This window comes from Schistocerca cancellata, chromosome 1 (genome assembly GCF_023864275.1).
Source record: "Schistocerca cancellata isolate TAMUIC-IGC-003103 chromosome 1, iqSchCanc2.1, whole genome shotgun sequence".
NCBI lineage: Eukaryota > Metazoa > Arthropoda > Insecta > Orthoptera > Acrididae > Schistocerca > Schistocerca cancellata.
This window is the reverse complement of record NC_064626.1, coordinates 1121886718-1121908693: the sequence shown is the minus strand read 5'-3', so window position 1 is coordinate 1121908693 and position 21976 is coordinate 1121886718. Positions and strand designations below refer to the sequence as shown.

General features: G+C 38.7%; 1 protein-coding gene across 8 annotated transcripts in view; it reads left to right on the top strand.

Moving 5' to 3' along the window:
• LOC126092418 (sorbin and SH3 domain-containing protein 1) overlaps positions 1–21976 on the top strand; it is a 1056812-nt gene that overhangs the window by 1031346 nt on the left and 3490 nt on the right. For all 8 annotated transcript variants that reach the window (XM_049908017.1, XM_049908049.1, XM_049908042.1 and 5 more), the window contains 4 exons: positions 1343–1454; positions 2451–2576; positions 3438–3598; positions 15381–15463. In XM_049908017.1, coding sequence (XP_049763974.1) covers positions 1343–1454; positions 2451–2576; positions 3438–3598; positions 15381–15463 — 482 coding nt within the window. The remainder of the gene's footprint in view (positions 1–1342; positions 1455–2450; positions 2577–3437; positions 3599–15380; positions 15464–21976) is intronic.

Genomic DNA, 21976 nt, shown 5'->3' with positions numbered 1-21976 from the left:
CCACAGTGAAAAACGACTTTCTTTTAGTGATTGCCACCCGAACTTGCATATCACATCCATGACACACTCCCCCTATTGCTCAATAATACAGAATGAGCTGCCCTGAGTTGAGCATCTTGATGTCCACCACCAGTACTATCTGGTAAAGTTCCCATACCATGCAGCAGTACTCCAGAATAGGATGGACAAGCATAATATTGACAGTCTGTTCAGTACATCTGTTGCATCTTTCAAGTTTTCTTGCCAATAAAACACAGTCTGCAGTTTGCTTTCCAAACCACATTTTATATGTCATCATTCCAGTTTAAGTTGTTCCCAATTGTAATTCCTAGGTATTTAGAAGAATTAACAGCCTTTTGATTTGTGGAGTTTATCATGTAACTGAAATTTAATGGATTCCCTTAGGTATTCATGTGGATGACCTCACACTTTTCATTATTTAGAGTCTATTACCACTTTTCATACCATACAGATATCTTGTCTAAATCATTTTGCAACCAATTTTGATCTTCTGATGACTTAGACCATGAACAACAGCATCTAATGCAAACAATCTAAGAGAGCTGCTCAGATTGTCTACTAAAACATTTATATAGATTAGGAGTAGCAGAGGGCCTATAACACTTCCTTGGAGAACACTAGATATCACTTCTGTATAGCTCAATTACTTTCCATTAATTACTATGAAATGTGAACTACCTGACAAGACATCACAAATCCAGTCGCACAACTGTGACGATAATCCAAAGGCATGCAATGAGATTAGAAGCCACTTGTGAGGAACAGTATCAGAAGTAGGTGGTTAAAAGAAATAAAAAGGTATAAAATAATTTAGGAGTAAAGGTAACAACTCACCGAATTATCCAAAAGCTAGAGAAGGTATTTATGTACCTGTTGGCAACTCAACACCTCTGCTGTTCAGTGGGTTGTTTCCTTAATTCCTAAGTTATTTACATTCTGCCATAACTTTCTATGTCAGATTAAAATTATTGTAAGCTGATCATTTTCATCTTTGTAATTCCACCTTCTTTCCTAAAATGAGTGTTACCACAAGAATTCCATTTGAAAATAGGTTAGTTCTTCCACTAGAAATTGAATCTGGGTAATTAGTCACTGTTCATACTCTCATTAATTATTAATTATTATTTATGATATTTTTATTGCTTGCTTTAGATTAAGTTTAAATGATAACAATACAGCTAATGAGATTTTGTATTACAATTTGCTTTGATGTTTTAGTATTTTTAATGGACTTTGTGATGAAACTAAGACATGTATGTTTCATAGTATACCATATAAGAGAAGTCACATATGGTATCCAAGCCTGTTTTTCTTTACCCAGATAATACCCTACGATGGAATTCGAACAATGCCAAAGAAACCAACTGAAGGACAGGCAAAGGCAAAATTCAATTTTATTGCACAAACACATCTTGAATTGTCTCTTGTAAAAGGTATGTATATCATCTAAACAGACAAAGTTATCTTTGTCATGCAGCAGTATGTCAATGACTGCAACATTCTCGACAGTTGTTTTATTGATCAGTATCAATTCTGTCAATTTAAAATGAAACATAATACAGATAAATTATAAATTTCCACCTAGATATGCAAAGTATTTTGTAAATATGATATCAAAAAAATCTCTTATACCATCTAATGTACCTTAGTCTCTTGCTCACATTTTTCATTACATATTGCACTTATATCTTCTCCATTTTTTAGTGGAATCTTCTGATCTCATTATTTTCTCCTGTTCTCTTTCTGTTCTTCTTTGTGTTTCCACACATCAGCTGCCATTTGTTGTTTCATTTTGCAACTCTTACACTAATCTGTTACTGTTGTACTTTCTGCTGTCATAAAATTTTCTGTCTGATGTCACAAGGAAATTGGTGAACAACTACTTTACAAATATATTTTTAAACATTCATTTTGCATTACATTGATCGTCTTCCTTTGCAAAGAGTACTGAAATCGAGGATTCCACAAAAATACATGAAGCTGCCATTTCTTTAAATGAACTTGTAAAACTTTAAACTTTATGTTATCACTTTCAATTTGTGCTTGTAAATCCCTCTATTTTTTATCATGTGCTTGAAAAATTAGTTGCCAATGCAGGGCCTTGTGGCTCTTCACCCTGGACTTTGTGGTTAAAATCGTACTGTTGAATTATCTATCTGAAATTGGAAGAAGACCTCAAAGTTGTGGTAACTTTCATTACAACAATCATCAGCGGCAGTAAAATACTACATTTTACTCTGAAAGTTCATGGGAGTTTGGTTTTGTTGCTGGATTATTACTTGTTCACCAACAGAATTTTATCCACAAGACCTTTAATTGTTAAGAAAAACCATTTTCTTTAAAATAATGTCATGGGATTAACATAATCACAAGCAAATACTTAAACTGCATTAGACCACAGTTAGTTCAATATTGTTTTGTCTTTGCAGGAGAACTGGTAGTTCTGACACGAAGAGTAGATGAAAACTGGTATGAAGGTCGTATAGGAAACAGGAAAGGCATTTTCCCAGTTTCCTATGTAGAGGTGTTGCAGGAACCAGGAGACAATAGGACAGGTAGAGTATTGTTCCTTCTTCACTTGGCCTTATTACTTGACCTGCAGCCCACTAAAAGACTTCTACTCTAAGAAGGAATCTTTATAGATATGTAGTCAAGTTCCTAATTACAGTATCGAAAGGACAGACTGCCACTTGTCACATAGAGGAGGAGTTGACTAGCAGACAGGCACAACTAAAAAGAATGCTAGAAATTCAGCTTTTGGACTATGTCCTTCATCAGCACTTGAGGTTGATTGTGGCCGTGTGTGTGTGTGGGGGGGGGGGGGGGGGGGTTGTGCTTGTGTGAATGTGTATGTGTTTTCTACTTTTAGCATTCTTCTTGTGCCTGTCTGCGACTCAATAACTGTTTTATGTGAGGAACAGCAATCTATCGTTTCCATATTGTTGTTATTTTAGTTCCTAATTATATTTTCCTGTACAATACTTTGACATTTGGCTTATTCATCTTCATTAAATGCTGCCAGTGATTGCCTGTTGTCTACAAACTGTCTGGCTTCCAGTCAGGAAACAGGGAACATATTTAAAATAGTCATTCGTAGCATCAATGAGCTGCAAACCACAATTCTTCTATTTATCATTCTGGAAAAACGAAACATTCCACTTTGTTAAGATTTTTCAATGGAGACATACTTAGTGAAGGAATTGCTGCAAATAGTACATACCTCAGGCGAATTTGTATTCAATATACTTTTACAAGAGAGTAATGCCTTGATGTACCTGTGAACATCAAGTCTCAATACTCACTGTTCCTCCCCCATTTTTGTAAAAGCTTGTCAGAGTTTCCATTTGTTCACATTAAAACAATTACCTTTTCTAAACTTTCCCAGTATATAACAACAACTGCATTTCTCTGTAAAGGAATGCTAGCAACGCCAACGAAACCCACGAGCACACCTACGATGCAGTCAGTGTTGGTGAATGGCGCAGGGGTGAAGAATTACCACCAGCCAGGCTCCACCTACTACAGCCAGAACAAAGCAACGAGTCCGTACACATCCAGCAGCCCTTATGCAACACTGGTGAGCATATACAGAATTTCAGAACACTTCTCAAGAATCATAAAATCATATATGACAATTATCAAATTAATTTTTGTGTATGGACGCGAGTCATATTGTGAACTGGCCTATATTATGTAAAATTGATAACCAAACAGCTTGCAGAAGTATCTTGCAGGACTTTGTTATTCTAATGTTTATGTGACATGTGACAACACATTTAGTTCCTAATGGTATTTGTGTTTAATAATAAGAATGAGTTTAAGATGGACTTTCAAAACCAAAATCATAATACTCAAACAAAATTAAATTCTGAATAGACTTTGTGTGTTTGTCTAAGGTTCAGAATGGAGTTTTATATTTTGTTGCAAGAATCTATAACAAGTTTTTGTCAAGCATGAAATGGAGGAAAGCCTGTGATGTGAAGAGCATCCATAACCTGTTTAGGAGACCCTACAGTTCTCAACACTATAACACAAGTGTAGGAAGCCACAGACTAGATGACCAAAGTATCTGGTTCAAGCCTTTCACTCAATGTGGAACCAGGGGGCCACAGTCAGTTCTGGGAACAGTGCTGCAGATTGTGAACTTCGTTGAAATTCTGTGAGCAAGGCTGGTCTTCTCAGCCTTCTCAGCCAGTTCTTGGAATACAGCCCAGATGAAAGGGCATCATTTGCAGCTGGTTGCACCTGGCTCCCTCACTCTCAAATCCATGGCAGTCTCTTCAGCACTTAAATGGAGTCTCCAGGCATACAATATGAGTGCACAAAATAATCCTTCCTATCCCTTATTACTATTTCCCTAAGGAGAAGTTCAGGATCTCTTGCTAAGACAGCTGATTACTCTCTCGAATTATTCTCCTTGCCTTTGCCCTTTCCAGCCAGAAGGTTGCAAGATTCACCTCTGTATGCTAATCATTGATGTTCACATAGTTGCCCTCCTGTCCCTGATTGCAGAATGTCACTCATTAATTTCACAAAGGGACAGGCTGCTTCCTAGGCATCATGATGATTAGAGTTGAACACGTCAGCATCTTGGTGAATCATAGCTGTAATGTGATCCATACAGTCCTGGATACATTCATAAAGTTCAGGAAGAAGCTAAGTGGCTGTAGAGCTTACAGTCAGCCTTTCTGAACATCCATCATCATGGCTTCCTTTCGGGGTCTGCTCCATGTAGTAGATGGATCCAAGTGAGGTAGTGATCGCTTCCATGAAGATCATCATTCACCTCCACTGGGCAGCTTTTATTTTGGAAAAAAAAACAGTACATCCAATTTTCTACTGCAATGAGTGCAGTTCCTTCAGTAAATACAACACATCAAAAGAAGTCAGTAGCCAGGGTAGAGCGTACTACGTTTTTGGCTGTACATATAGATGAGAATCTTAATTGGAAAATTAATATTTTGAATCTCCTAAAGCAACTAGATTCATCAACTTTTCGAATCAGAATAATTGCCAATTTTGAGGATATAGAAATTAGCAAGCTAACATACTTTGCAAACTTTCACTCTCTGATGCCATACAGAATAATATTTTGGGGTAATTCAAGACTTAGGGCAGGGGGGGGGGGGAGGGGGGGGGGGAATAATTCACTGCTCGAAAGAATAATGTGTGGGGCCTCATAGTCACACATCTTGAAGCATTTGTTTAAAAGGTTAGGACTTCTTACAACAGACTCATGTTACGTTTACTCAGTAATGAAATTTGTTCTCAAGAATGTGGACCAGTTTAAAAACAACAGTTACAGTCATGAAAATAATACCAGAAGAAAGAAAGACTTACACTGTCCTCTGCTTAACTAATTTTTGGCACAGAGAGGGGTAAATATGCTGCTGTAAAACTTTTCAGTATATTACCAGTCTGACAGACAGCAATAATAATTTCAAAAATAAATTGAAATCATATCTCCTTGACAACTCCTTCTGTACCATAGATGAATTCTTGAATAGGAATAAATAAATATGCATTTTGTGCCATAGTCTGCCCCAATAGCCAACTGGTCAGTGGGATGGGCTGTCTTGCCAAGGGGCCAATGTTTAATTATCGGCTGGGTCAGAAATTTTCTCTGTTCAGGGACTGGGTGTTTGTGTTGTCTTCAAAAAGGTGGCAACAGGAAGGGCGTCCAGCCACGTCTTAAATTAACCACGCAAAATCCAACCTTAACCTTGCCGACACTGTGACATTGCTGGACAAAGGCATAAGAAAAAGAAGAAGATGCATTTTGTGCCATTTAAGGGAATGGTATAGGTAATAAAAATTTTAACTTTCTTTTCATGTGTGCATTTCTTATGCACTTGACACAGCCCACAGGTGAGCAGAAGAGGTATATGGCCTTAGATGCACTTTTGTCAGTGCTGATTTTATTGTGTTGAATTCCCATAGTCCTCTTTATGCATTAAAATCTTGTAAGAGAAGAAAGGGATGTGGCACTTCAGCAGTAAGCTGTTTGAGGATCTCACTGTCAATTGCCTCATTGAGTGGCGGGTACACAGAGCACACTGCGACAGTATCACGGATCTTTATCATGACAGCCACAGCTTATAGCATTGTGGTTAAGCGCACAGGAGAGGAGTGGAATATGTACTTGACAGACACTATTACCTCACCTTTTTCCCAGTTACCAATAAGTTTGTCTCTCTTGTGACAGTGCATCAGTATGTTTGAAGTGAGTCTCTTGGCGACAGAGGCAAAAAGGTCTGTACTGTATTAGGATTCTTAGTTCATTCAAATGAGTCCTGTATCCATTCACATTCCACTGCAGTATAAAAGTCATGCTCGGTTCACGGTTTTAATTTATCGCTTTCTTTGTGCCAGAATGTTGGGGGGCTGGTAAAGCGGTGGGTTGTGGAGGGGCTACATCTGGGTCTGGTGACGAGAATCCAACTTCGTGACAGCTTTTTCAGTCAGACATCCCAGTATGACATCTGACGGCACCCAGAGCAGCTTGTGACCCAAATGTTGTGATCTTTTCTCTGCTCCTTTTCCCTTTGAGGTTGATGGGGAAAGGGGAAGTTGTAAGGCACTCTATTTCTGGAATGCCTTCGCTATGTTCATCATGGAATGTTTCCCTTCCTCTTGCATCGTGCCTGCCAGGGTTGCATAGGTGGGCACAAGACCATTAATCAATGAATCATTAATTAACAAAGTTAACTTTTCGAGTAACGGATTAATTTTCAACTTAATTTTAAAAAATGTTAATGGACTCTTTAAATTCCATTAACGTTCTTTGAGCCCATTAACAGTTAATTAGCACTCCGTCTTCAGGCCACAAGTGGCCCATTGGGACCATCCAACCGCCATGTCATCCTCAGCTGATAATGCGGACAGGATGGGTGTGTGGTCAGCACACCCTTCTCTCGGTCGTTACGATGGTTTTCTTTGACCGGAGCCACTGCTATTCGGTCGAGTAGCTCCTCAGTTGGCATCACAAGGCCGAGTGCACCCCAAAAAATGGCAACGGCACATGGTGGCCCGGGCGGTCACCCATCCAAGTGCCGGCCACACCCGATAGTGCTAAACTTCGGTGATCTGGCGGGAACTGGTGTATCCGCTGTGGCAAGGCCGTTGCCACAACAGTTAATTGGGTTGCACAACACATTTGGGTCACGTAGATGTGTTGCTATGCTGTGGTGCGCTCGATTGATGTGAACAATCGAGTGCGAGCTGGAATAACTGGGTATTGACTGTCTATTGTTGTTTGTTTACTGAGTTCACATTAAATACTACTTTTTGTTAGTGGATTGATTGTGAAAACTAAATTGTGGAATTGGAGTCCAGCTCTAACAACAATCTATAGGGAAGCCAAGTGTATCACATCTGTAAAAAGTAAAGTCCAGAGTCTAGTGAAAATGTGGCTGAGCATGAAATCAAAAGACTCATTCAGCAATGCAGTATTTCTTGGGGAGCATGTTTTAGTACATTTATTTATTAACTGTAATACTCCTACACCCTCGAGTGCTGCAGTCAAACGACTTTTTTCTGTGGGTAAAGATATTTTGTCTCCTAAATGAGCCTTGCTCTTGGATGTCCCTGAAGAGAAATATGCACCTCATGTCAGTTACTATATGATTCTCCTGTATTTTGATTCTCATGTGGCTTAACATTGATAACAACAGACTGTATACCAGTTATGTTCCTTTCAGAGTAAGCTGATACAGCAGCTCCATACTTAACAATAATATACAACCGTTTGCTTGGCAAAAGATCCATACCCAAGTACTGGGAAGTAGCACAGGTAACACCAATAGGAGTAATCCACTAAATTACAGGTCCATATCATTAACGGCAATACGCGGCAGGATTCTGGAACGTATATTGTGTTCAAACATTATGAATTACCATGAAGAAAACAGTCCATTGACATACAGTCAACATGGATTTTGAAAACATTCTTGCAAAACACAACTAGCTCTTTACTCACGTGAAGTGTTGGGTGCCACTGACAAGGGATTTCAAATTGATTCCATATTTTTAGATTACCAGAAGGCTTTTGGCACTGTACCACACTAGTGGTTTTTTGTGAAATTGCATGCTAATAGAATATCATCTCAGTTATGTGACTGGATTCATGATTTCCTTTCAGAAAGCTCACAGTTCATAGTAACTGAAGGAAAGTTATTGAGTAAAACAGAAGTGATTTCTGGTGTTCCCAAAAGTAGTGTTATCGGTCCTTTGCTGCTCCTTATGTAAATAAATGATTTGAGAAACAATTTGAGCAGCCATCGTAGGTTGTTTGCAGATGACGATGTCATTTGTTGACTTGTAAAGTCATCAAAAGATCAAAACAAATTGCAAAATGATTTAGAAAAGATACGTGTACAATGCAAAAATTGACAATTGACCCTAAATAACAAAAAGAGTGGGTCATCCACATGAGTGCTAAATTGAATCCATTAAACTTTGGTTACTCAATAAACCAGTCAAATCTAAAGGCTGTAAATTCAACTAAATATTTAGGAATTACAACTACGAACAACTTAAATTGGATAGGAACACATAGAAAATGTTGTGGGGAAGGCTGACCAGAGACAGTTTTTTATTGGTAGGACACTTAGAAAATGTAACAGATCTACTAAACAGACTGCCTACACTACACTTGTCCATCCTCTTTTAGAATACTGTTGTGTGGTGTGGGGTCCTTACTATATAGGAATGACTGAGTACATCGAGAAAGTTCAAAGAAAAACAGCACATTTTGTATTATTGCTAAATCTGGGAGAGAGTGTCACGGACATGATACAGGATTTTGGGTGGACATCATTAAAACAAAGGGGCTTTTCTTGTGGCAGAATCTTCTCACGAAATTTCGATCATTAACTTTCTCCTCCAAATGTGAAAATATATTGTTGACGCCAACCTACATCGGGAGAAATGATCACAGTAATAAAATAAGGAAAATCAGAGTTCACATGGAAAGGTATAGGTGTTTGTTTTTTCTGTGTGTTGTATGATATTAGAATAGTAGAGGAATATTGTGAATGTGGTTCAATGAACCATGTGTCAGGCACTTATATGTGATTTGCAGAGTATCCATGTAGATGTAGATGATTGATTAAACTATTTTTTTATATGCCTATGATGTGCTGCCTAAACTTCCCCATCTAAAACATTTTTATTTAAGCTGTGATAATACATTTGATTCACTAGCTTGTTTCATTACACCCACAACACAATGTTTACTATTATGAGTTAATAATTAACAGTTAACTTTAACTTCCAATAAATCTTCTGTAAAGTAATGCTTTAACATTTAATGGGGTTACCTTTTTTAGTAACTGATTAACAATTAGCAAAGTTAACTTTTTCATTAACAATGCCCAGCTGTGCAGGTTTGCTATATCTTTATTCTGTCTGCTATGTCAGGTATAGGTGCTGATGGTGGGCTCTGTTTCACTGGACGTAGTTTGTGTTAAAGCAGGTTTCTTCACCAAGAAAGACTAAGAAGTGGCAAAGGCAGGGGGTTTCATCACCTTATATCTTTTCTTGGCTACTGGTAAGGGATCTGCTTTGAAACTATTATTTCTTAAGTTTTTGTTCTTCAGTGAAGACTAGTTAGTCTTGGCTTAAGAATGGGTGTCTCCCAGAGCAGCTGGTGCTGGCCAGTCATTGCCAGATCCATGAGCTGCTTTTCCACATTTCGTGCAAGTCACTTCACCTCCATAGCTTATGCTATGTGGCCAAATTGTGTAAGGTCTAACTCTGATCTTGGAGGAAACCTGTCATGATGCTCTCAGCTAGCAATGAAGAACTGAAGGTTGCAATAAAAGTACCAGTCTTCCCACTATTCCTCTGTGTCCTGTGTTCAACATTGACCATCTTCTGTGACGCCCATTCTGTTTCAGTTCCGAGATATCCATGTACATAATGTTACGGCATGTGACCATACCCTTGTGTGGGTTGAGGGAGACGTGCATCTCAACAACTATAATGGTCATCCATATTTTTTGACTTCCTTAGAAATTCCACCTACTATGACACATTAGTTTCAACTAACAAGGAACCATTTCATGATCATTTAATAGATTTTAATGTACCAGCAAGCAATGAATATAGAAAAGGGATTTTTTTCTAACATCCCCTCATCCCTTTTGATCACTAGGAACACATTCTGATTTATGGCTCCTTGAGTCCCACTACTAAGTACAGTCAGGTTATCAGGAGGACTAGCCTCCCTCAGTTTTTTAGAAGAATGAGTATCATTGCTTCCAGATTGTACACCATTGCATTGAGTGGGTTTTTATGTTGATGATTCGCTATGGTGATCCCATGAGCTGCTAGGGATAGGAGGTCCACCCAGACAAAGCCCCTCTTGCCTGGATATGTTTTACTCATCTGAGGTGTTGCAGGTTCCTCAGAGATTGTCCATTAATGATTGTTGACTTCAACAGCCATTTATCTCATTGATGTACAGTGTACCTTGAGATTGAGGTTTTACCATCCTCGTGATTAGGCAGTACCCACCATTTGACATGACTTGGGGAGGGGGGCAAGTGTGGTTTATCAAATAACATGGATTTGGCAAGCATCGTTCTCCCGAGAGGGACGAGTGGAGAACTTTGAGTTCTCCCTGGCCCTTGCCTTCCCTGTACAGGGCTGGTAGACCTGCTACAGTCAAGTGGACAAGTGTTAACAGATCTTGTACTTCCTTGGCAGCAGATAGTGTCAGAGGGAGATATAGTGCTTTTTCTAACTTTGGTACAGGTCCCTCAGCAGCTCTCCCAACATACTGTTTTCACACCACCTTTCAATCACTTTACCGTAGTGGGGTTGACTGCATGAGAATAGCATCAAAGTAAGCAAACACGGCTGCATTGAGGCAGCTGCAGTATTATTCTGAACATTAAACAAATAACTTTAAGTTAACCTCCTAATTCTGTTGTAATTTCAGGATCTATTATTCTACAAGGATTTAAGAACTAATACTACAATGCCCAGGAAAGTGCTTTTGTGTTTTAATGAGAGAAAAACCTGTGTTAAAATTTCATAAAATGATTCCATTGTGTCTGCTGTAAACATATGCCCATCATGCCCCCCCCCCCCCCCTCCCCACACCAACCTGAAGTTGAAGGTCATTAACAGCATCACAAACCAAATTCAAAAATAGTAGTAATTTTCAACAATCAATATACAGTTGTTGAAAAAGGAAACAAAATGACACAGGATGCGACTGTTATATAACATGCCCTATAAACAATACTATGCCAAAGCAGTTGGCTTCTTTTGTAAAATTTCAAATGCTGACATATAACTAAGAGGTTAACATGCAGAAAGAAGTGTAACTATTGCAGTAATAATTAATTTTTAGAATCTATAGCTGTAGATCACAACTGTTGATTTAGTACAAAACATGTTACATGCAACATTCATAAGATTTGGGAACTCTCACGATTAAACCACACAGTTATATATAGAAATTAGGGGGAACAATCATCTGAAATAGGATGCTCTTTATAGATGCACAAATGTAGTTCACAGATGAAGGAATAGTATGAATTACATTTTTCGCAGCACTCTGTGCTTTAAAATACACAAAATTTCATGAAACACACATATGTAATGCACTCAGTGAAAGATAATGGAGAAATGACACAGAGAGCATGCTTAAGTTTTGAATGTAAATTGTTCGAACCTAGATTTTCAAAACAAATTTATCTGCCATATGTGATCTTTCTCAAATACTAAGGTAAAACTCAGAAGGAAGCTTATATACATGGTGTTACAAAAAGGTACGGCCAAACTTTCAGGAAACATTCCTCACACACAAATAAAGAAAAGATGTTATGTGGACATGTGTCTGGAAACACTTACCATATTTACTCGAATCTAAGCCGCACTTTTTTTGCGGTTTTCGTAATCCAAAAAACCGCCTGCGGCTTAGAATCGAGTGCAAAGCAAGCGGAAGTTACGAAAAATGTTGGTACGTGCCGCCACAACTAACTTCTGCCGTCGAATATATGTAGCGCGACACAGGCATGCTTTGTAGGCACAAAGATAAATACTGGCGCCAAAACCTCTGCGTCAGTAAATAAATAAAAAAAAAAAAGTGGAAGACGAGTTTTTTTTCTCCGGCGTGAGTTTCGACCACTGCATTTTCATACATTATCCAACGAAATAAATACAAATTCCGTATTGTTCATCTTCGAATGTAGCACAATTTCAGTGTACTACGAAAATCTGACTGGCAAGACTGTTTGGGATGTTTGTCAATATGGCAAACTCCACGTTCTGAATTTTTTCCTGTCTGTGAGAAGAGATGGTTGCTAATAGGAACCTGATGAAATTTGAATCACATACAGTATTCTCTTCACTATAAGAATAATACGAATATAAACATTTTGCCATGTATTCTTTCATGTTTGCTGCTATCTCATTTAAATCTTGTCTGCCTAATAAACTACGAAACTAGAGTGAGACAACAGCAAACGCGGAAGAATATACGTATCGTGTCATGTTTATATTCGTATTATTCTTATGCCTAATAATGATACAGTCTGAAATGAAGCACGGCAAGTGACTAGATTTTTAAATCTAAGATGACTCTAATTTCTGTGCAGAATTTGATGTAATAAAGAAGCGACCGCAAAGATTTTCAAACGGAGAAAAATTTTCGCCTAACTCTCGTTCAGAACATGTTCTATCATACGCAGTCTATTATTTGATTCTTGTTGATCATTATCAAAGAAAGCAGCAGTGTAAGTAACAACAAATAGCAGTCTCTTGCCATTGTTTCGTTAATGAGACGATTCCTCTCTTTTTTGTTTTAATTGTACGCGGCGGTAGCACGCACAAAAGCAAGCCATGCCGCGAGCCGCGACAGGCCGTAAACACGCACTATCAGAATGCGACAAACAATGCATGACACAGTGCAGTGATGCATTTTCAGCTTAAGAGTGACGCAAACACCTATAACAAAGAAAACGGCACTTATCAGATCAAAGCAAAATAGGCAATCGATTCAAACCAGACGAAGCACGTGAAAAAGGAAGGATACCCGTATAAATACGGACGGAGCGCCTGACGCATAGCAATGGCTATGTGGTAAAGCTTAACTGCTAAGCTTACGACTCGAACCAAACTACTGTAGCTGTATTGTCATTCATTCGACCTAAATTGTGTCTCTCATATTACAATGGACCAACTTTGTTTCGATTTGGAGGTGTGGCCTAAAACTTTTCTCTCTCCTTGAATTTCGAGTCTCAAATTTCAGGTGCGGCTTAGATTCGGGAAATTTTTTTTTTCCTTGATTTCGAGTCTCATTTTTCAGGTGCGGCTTAGATTCGAGTGCGGCTTAGATTCGAGTAAATACGGTAATTTCCATGTTAGAGCTCATTTTAGTTCTTCCACCTACACTCAATGGAGCACGTTATCATGATTTCATACGGGATACTCTACCTGTGCTGCTAGAACATGTGCCTTTACAAGTACGACACAACATGTGGTTCATGCACGATGGAGCTCCTGCACATTTCAGTTGAAGTGTTCGTACACTTCTCAACAACAGATTCGGTGACCGATGGATTGGTACAGGCAGACCAATTCCATGGCCTCCACGCTCTCCTGACCTCAACCCTCTTGACTTTCATTTATGGGGGCATTTGAAAGCTCTTGTCTACGCAACCCCGATACCAAATGTAGAGACTCTTCGTGCTCGTATTGTGGACGGCTGTGATACAATACGCCATTCTCCAGGGCTGCATCAGTGCATCAGGGATTCCATGCGACGGAGGGTGGATGCATGTATCCTCGCTAACGGAGGACATTTTGAACATTTCCTGTAACAAAGTGTTTGAAGTCATACTGGTACATTCTGTTGCTGTGTGTTTCCATTCCATGATTAATGTGATTTGAAGAGAAGTGATAAAATGAGGTCTATCATGGAAAGCAAGCATTTGTGGACGCATGTCCACATAACATATTTTCTTTCTTTGTGTGTGAGGAATGTTTCCTGAAAGTTTGGCCGTACCTTTTTGTAACACCTTTTATGTGCAAAATTTGTGTATTTAGCACTTTGCTGTTTTTATGACAATTTCTACATTAACATGCCAAAGATGAACCAGCAGAATAGGTATATTTGACTAAAACGTATTCCCTATTAAACTGCAGTAAACTGTTTGTGCTTACCCAAATTAAATTTGATATGGTAAAATTAAATGGAAAAAATGTTATTCTGAAAAAAGTGGTGGTTCCTCCTCAGCTAAATGAAATAGCTGCTGTTTATCTGCTAGTGCTAGTGTAGGCACATTTACAATGAATAATGATACTTGCCATGCAACTGACAGCCAGATATTTGAATCTCAGTAATCAAATAATTTGCATGAGGGGCTATACTATATATTGTTATGTGAGATAGTAGCTTGTACAGACGAAGTGAGACACTGGCCTTGCTTTCAGGAGGACAGCAACTCAAATGCCCTTCCAGCCATCCAAATTCAGGTTTTCTGTTCTTTCCCCAAATTTCTAAGACAAATGACACGATGGTTCCTTAGAAAGTGACATGGCCAATTTCTTTCCCCAATTTGAACACCTCTAATGGTCCTGTCATCAACAGAACATTAAACATTAATCTTTTTTTCCCCCTTTGCACCAGAATAGAGAACACTGTTCTGAATCCTAGACAAGAGGGCAAAGCCAACATGTCAACTGATTTTTCTGTTTTGCATTGTGATTGTGTAAACTGGAATTCAAATGAACCTGATCTACATTATCAGTAACAAATATCATTAAAGAGTAAGTGTACTAGGAAGTGAGTGTGAGACTTCTAATATCTTCGAGGAGGCCTTTCCAAAATGTGAGGTTATCTACTTTAAACAGTAGTCTTACTGATCAGTCATTCATTTGTCACTTGATTGTGTGGTGGTTTGTCTGTTCTTCTTCATTACATACTTGTAGCTGTTTCAAAATATTCTTCTTTCCCGAGAATCATATTAGTATTATACTAAGTCACCATTCTGTTTTAATTCTAAACCCCTAGCAATTTAAATTTAAATGTCCCATTATTGTTTGTTGTTTGCATTTTCAGTTCATCATAATTATGACCGCTGGCTGTGATAGGGAACGAAACAGTTTTAGAATTAAAGCACATCTTCTCAGCAGAAAACATGGCCGACCATTTACATGATTTCTTAAGTTTTTTCATCTGCATGCAGTGTTCAATGTCTCTCTCTCTCTCTCTCTCTCTCTCTCTCTCTCTCTCTCTCTCTCTTTCTCTCTTTCTGTCTCTCAACATTTTGTATATGTGACCTGTTTCAGAAAGTTTTTGAATATGTTGAATACAGCTTTAATCTGCCTCATGTAAATTTCAGCCAAGACAAGCCCAGCCGCCTAAGCAGCCAGTGGCCCCTGTCAACCAAACACTTCACATCGATACGCATTCAGAGCCTGTTCCGTGAGTATTCTGTTCATGCATGTACTGTAAGTTGTCACGCATTTATGTATTGAAGAGAATGTATAATATGCATCCTTATTAAATTTTTTGTCATGCACTAGCTTCTTATCAAGTGTTGCCCAGTTGTATTACAGACACTCTCTCTCTCTCTCCCTCTCTCTCTCTCTCTCTCTCTCTCTCACTCTCATGTACACCTTGAAAACTACACATATCCTGATTCTAAAAATGAAGTCCGCTTAGGTGTATCACATACTATTTCTTTCAAAATTAATACCTTCAAATTTTTTTTATTTTAATATATTACATACAATGTTTTAATGCTCCACAATAATATTTATTAGTCTGTTGCTTTATTTATTTAACTATATTTTGTGCGGGCAAGAACCATGACACCATTACAACAATGCAATCTATTGAAATAAATCTACTTCAAGGAACTAGTTGACTTTTTAAAGGCAGATGGCAGCACACCCTAAGCTGCTTACACCGTTTTGTATTGTGAATTTATCTACACAGGTAATAATAGTTATTATATAAAGCAAGGAATTAACATATAATACTGCCATTTTGTTATCTTTGTCATATGTAATTCAGTATAGAATAATGGAAAGGAGGTGTTGTGTAAATAATCCAATTACATATTGCTACATTTGTGGTAGTTTTATTGTGAAGAAGCAGAGGTAAAACATAACCTCATTTTGTAACAAAACCTAACAAGGCATACTTTAATTGAACTAGATCAGTCGAGGGCTCATATTGTGTGCAATGTTTGTGTTGAAGACCTATGAAATTGGAGGAAATGGAAGAAACAGTCACCAAGTTTGGGAATACTAATGGTGTGGCATGAGTGTCAAAAGCACAGCACTGACTGTTCGTGCCATGTGAAGGGTGTTAATGCAAAGAGCAAAAAAGGATTATATACCCAAACTTGCCATCCACTATTAGACAAGTAGCACATAGTCCTGGTATTCTTATGCCTAAGCCACCTGCAGACAGTAGTGTATTTGATTTCAGATACATCCAGTAACTTGTGTCCGATGTGTTCCTTCATGAAACATCAAATCTGCCATGACCATTGTCACAAGCCAAGTTAAATGATATAATAAGCAATTAAATCTTCCAAAGGATGCAGCTGAGCTATTAGGTTCCAGACTAAAGGAAAACTGTTTACTTGCAGGTGATACATGATTGTCTTTTTACAGGAATAGAGAAAAAAGGAAATATAGTTTACTGTAATGACATTCCAAACTTAATGAATAAAATGTGTTCTGTTAACTATTATCCAAATAAATGGAGACTATTTATCAATTCTAGCATAAGAAGCATTAAGGGTGTGCTTTTACACAATGGTAATGCTCTGTCTTCAGTTCCAGTAGCATACTCAATGCAGCTGAAGGATGTTGTGTGGAGGCTTGACAGTAATCCGTATGATATTAGTCCAGCAATAGGGATTCACAAAACGTCCATGTTATTTGTGCAAGTGGGATAGTAGAACACATTGGAAAAGATAAAGTGTAACACAAGGTAACAATAACATAATAAGGTGTAGCCTAGTGAACCCAAAGAAGTTTCTTTTGCCACCTCTTCATATAAAACTTGGTGTAATGAAACAATTTGTGAAAGCTCTTGACGAAGATGGTAATTGTCAAAAATATCTCAGCAACAAACTTCCTGCTCTGTCTGAAGCCAAAATTAAAGAATTCTTTATGGGTCCTCAGATCAGAGCTTTAGCTAAAAACACTACATTTGAAGCTATTATTATTTCTAAAGAGAAAATTGCTTAGAATTAATGTAAAAAGGGTACGAACAATTTCCTAGGAAACAATAAACACCATGAATATGTCAAAATTGTAAACAACATGTTACGGAATCTGAGAACATTGGGATACAACATGAACCTTAAAGTACACTTTCTGTTTTCACATTTTCCTGACAACCTGAGGGCAGTCAGTGAAGAACAAGGGGAGAGGTTCCACCAGGATCTTCAAGAAATGGAGAGAAGTTACAAAGGATGATGGGGAACTTAGGTGATTGCAGATTACTGCTGGATGCTGGATAGGGATTCTTTGAAAACACAGAAGAGGGAATGTAAGAAACAAACATTTTATACCAAATGAATAAGATTGTACTTATATGCTGTTCGTAAAGCAAATGGAAATGTGAAAATTGGTGATAAAAAACCTCAGAAGTTCACTTAACAATGTAAATAATCAAGTTTTTGACAATACAGTAGAGTGTCCATTATCCGAATGTCGGTCAACCGAATGACCACTTAACTGAACTGTGTACTCACTCGCACCTGTTCCTCTCCCACCCTACCGTCCATCATCCCCCTCACTCCCAAACCAAGTTTCCCACAGTAGTCGCCGCACTGGGCCACCGCTGGCGGAACATTGCTTCTAATGGGGCCTTCACAAGGCGCTGCTGAGCGGCCAAGCCACCAGTCGCTGTGTTTCAACAATCAGCACACTTCTGTCGGCTTGGCACTGGCAGTAGAAGTAGCGGCAGTGTCAAAGCTGTTCACAGCAACAGCTGCGCCACCTTAGAGTTGAGGCGTGTCGCTCCGCGCAGTTTGAAGGATTGCGCACCCCCAAGAAGAACTTCTCATGGTGCAAAGAGTCACTTTCTGTTCTCTGTTACGACCACTTGTGTGCTGCTGCGTGAAGAAGTGAACTTGACGATACAAAATGCTTGAATGTAAACGTGTTGTCCTTTCTCTGAGGAACAAGTACGAGATTATTACTATATATTCCTACTGAAGTTGCCTTTGTATGTTACGTTGTAATACTTAAAGAGATGCCTGTTTTTTATGAATAAATTTACTGTACAGTACTTCTTTGTGGCAAATAATCATGTACAGTTCGATTATCCGACCAAACCAGTTTTACGAACACCCATGTCCCCCAATTACTTCGGATAATTGACGCTCTACTGTATAATGCAATTGGATGGATTAAAAAAATCTACACACACATAAAGAGGTTTTGGAGCCAGTGGCTCCTTCTTCCAGCAGAAGGGTGGTGTTGGAGGGGAAGGAAGAGGGATGAAGAAAAAGGCTGGAGAGGTTAAGGAAAAGGGGTGGAGTTTGGAAAAGTCACCCAGAACCCTGGGTCAGGGTACACTTACTGGATAAGATGAGAAGAAAAGACTGATTGTTGGGTACTGCACTGGATGAGATTTGAAAACCTAGGAGTTTAAATGTGGAAGACAGGGTAATATGCAAGACAGAGATTACTGCTAAAACATCATGCACGAGTTAATAAGAGTGAAAAGCTACGTGCATCTCCGTCTTGCACATTACCCTGTCTTCCACCTTTAAACTCTCAGGTTTTCAAATCTCATACAGTGCAGTCCACAACAACCAGCCTTTGCTTCTCATCCTGTCCGGTAAGTCTCCTCTGATCCAGGGCTCTGGGTGACTTTTCCAAATTCTACCCCTTTCCCTAAACTTCTCTGGTCCTTCTCCTTCACCCCTTTTCCTTCCCCTTCAACCTTCTCTGGAAGGAGGAGCCATTGGCTCTAAAAGCTCTCATAAGTAAAACCTTTTTTTGTATGTATTCTCCCGCCGCCGCTTGGTGATTAGATTCACATGTTCATTTGTACGAAGGCTTACCCAAAAAGCTATATATTTTCAAGTTGTCTAAAAAACAACCTTACCCACTTCAAAATACTCTCCACTAATACATTTGTCCCACTGGTGCTTTCACTGTTTGATACATTTTTTAGTTATCTGTAAAAATGGCTGACAACTCCTCCCTTGATATTTTCTCGGCTTCTTCAGTGTTATCAAATCGGTGTCCTTTCATGCCCCTTTTCATGTGTGGAAATAAGAAAAAGTGATATGGAACCAAGTCAGGCAAGTAAGGTGCATGAAGCAGTGGAACCATGCCATTTTAAGCCAAGAACTGTCTAACAGAGATGGCTGTGTGTGCAGGTGCATTATCATGTTGGAAGAACCAATTTCCTGTCTGCCACAAATTGGGTCTTCTTTGATGATCACTGTTGCGCAATCTTCTTGAAACTTCCAAATAAAAGGTTTGATTGACAATCTGACATGAGGGAACACACTCTGAATGAAATATGCCTTTGGTAAATCAGCATTTTTTTAAGGTTTGACATGACTAGGCAATATTTTTTTGACGGGGTGACAATGACGTCTTCAGTTAGCTTGGCTGTTGCTTTCTTTCTGGGTCATAACCATAGCACTATGACACATCACCAGTAATGACCTTTGACAGAAAATCTGGGTCAGTTTCAAGCTGTTGTATCAAAGCACAACATGTTTCAGCTCTACATTCCTTTTGATTTTCAGTCAGAACCCTAGGAACAAACTTGGCAGCTACCCTTTTTCATTCTCAGATCTTCCATTATAATTTGCTGAAATGAACTCCAAGATAACACACTAATCTCTGACAGCTGATTAGTTGTCTGTCGATGGTCTGTGAGCACAGACTCCTATTTTTTTCAAAACTTTTATCAATTTGGGCAGTTGATAGAAGTCCAGAGTGAGGTTTGTCATCAGCTGACATGTTGCCAATTTTAAATTGAGCAGACTACTTATACACTTTAATTTTTCCCATAGCATCATCTTGGTAAGCTGTTTTCAGCATTACATTGGTTTTAGCAGCATTTTTACTGAGTAGAAAAAATATTGCTACATAAGCTTTGTCCACAGCAATGTTATTCCAGTTTTCATCTAGAAACCTAATGTGATGGAGAAGAATGAAGGTCATTCTTGAAATTAGCAGAATTGAAAAATTAAGACTCACCTTTTGTATGTAAAATGGTTCTCAGTGAGTTTTAATATGTAGATCTGAGTAATTTTGGTATTTTCGCTGCATGAGAAATCCATTGTGATACTAACAGCTTCAAATGAGGTGTCTCCCCTTGGACACCATGCAGTTAGAGCAATGACCATCTCACTTAATGGCCATTGTCTATAGTCCCAATGACCCCGAATGGACAGGTGCAGAGAGGTAACAGCCTGAGCATCAGTAGAATGTTCCCACCACACTGGTACCTGATGATCTCCCATATGGATTGGCTATGATGGTGGGTACTTGGTGAACATACAGACAAGACCCGCACTTCTGTAAAAAAAATTTGAAAAGGTGGAGGTCAAATCCAGAAGTGGGAACTGAAAATGAATTAATTGAAATAAGTGGTGTTAAATGAATGAATAAAATGGGAAAAGCCATAATCAGTGTCCTACAAACAAGCTAGAGACCAAGTCGGGGATAACATATAGCCAGAGAATAAGATTGCAGCACAGGAAAGGAAGAAGCACTGCATTGGCTTGGGGCCCTATTGCCACCATGCACAAACTTACAAATGAGTTGTGAGCCCCTGGGAGGCTTCCCCTGCTGGTGGCAGGCATTGCATAAGCTCATGTATGGGAATGTGCACCATACTGGAAGTGATTGTACTCTTCAAGAACTCAGGGTTTGAGATTCCTAATACATACAAGGAACATCACGTCAGAGTCAGAGGATCCATTCTGATCGCAGTGTCCTCTGGTGCATGGTCTACAGTGATGCAGTGTTGTTTATCATGACAGAACTTCACCTTGCTGTCCTCTGAAGATTTAGATCTTTTTGTAAGTCTCTTCAGGAATAAATACCTGATATCTATGCAACTTAGCGTATGCTTCATCACATATTATATCATATCTACTATTATGTAAATAGATAGATCAAAAATCTACTCAAGAAGAAATGGCAGGAGAACACACATATAAAGGTTTGAAATTTGCTATCTTTCAGAACCAGGGGCTCCTTCTTCTTGCACCTCTGACAGAAGGGTTGAATGGTAAAGAAGAGGGGTGAAGGAAAAGGACTGACGAGGTTTAGAATATGGGAAGAGTTCAGAAAAGTTACCCAGAATCCTGGGTCAAGGGAGACTTATTGGACATCCAGAACTCTGGATCAGGGGAAACTTATTGGACACCCAGAACCCCAAGTCAGGGGGGGAGACTTGCCAAATGAAGAAGATGACAGATTCAAAGAACTTAAGCCGCAGTGCACATGTTGACTTCCTATCAAATAAATTAAGCTGTTTTGCCTACTGATATGAGTAAACGAAAAATAACATATCATAGTTATTCTGAATCTGTCATAAGTTACAGTGCAGCTTTCAGGCATATTTTGGATACTGAAGATGCAGAAGAAAATGGTCAGATACATTTGTACTGAACAGCTAATTATTCATAATGTTGGGAACCATAAATCCTAAGTGTTCTCTCCCGATACATTTACAAAATTGTTATCTTTTTATAAGGCAGGCAAAAATTATTTGAGGAGAATTATTTTAACCACATGAGAAACAAAGAGATTTATTAAGCTTCCCTCAAACCAGTTTGAAATTATGTGCGCATTCTCCCTAGTATATGGGCGTGAAAATATAGCAAAATAAATTAATAGGTGTAAAAATACTTAATATAAAAGCCAGATCCTCTAAAAATAAAGTTGCAGGTGATTCTATGGGACTGATATAAACAAGGTGGAACATAGCACT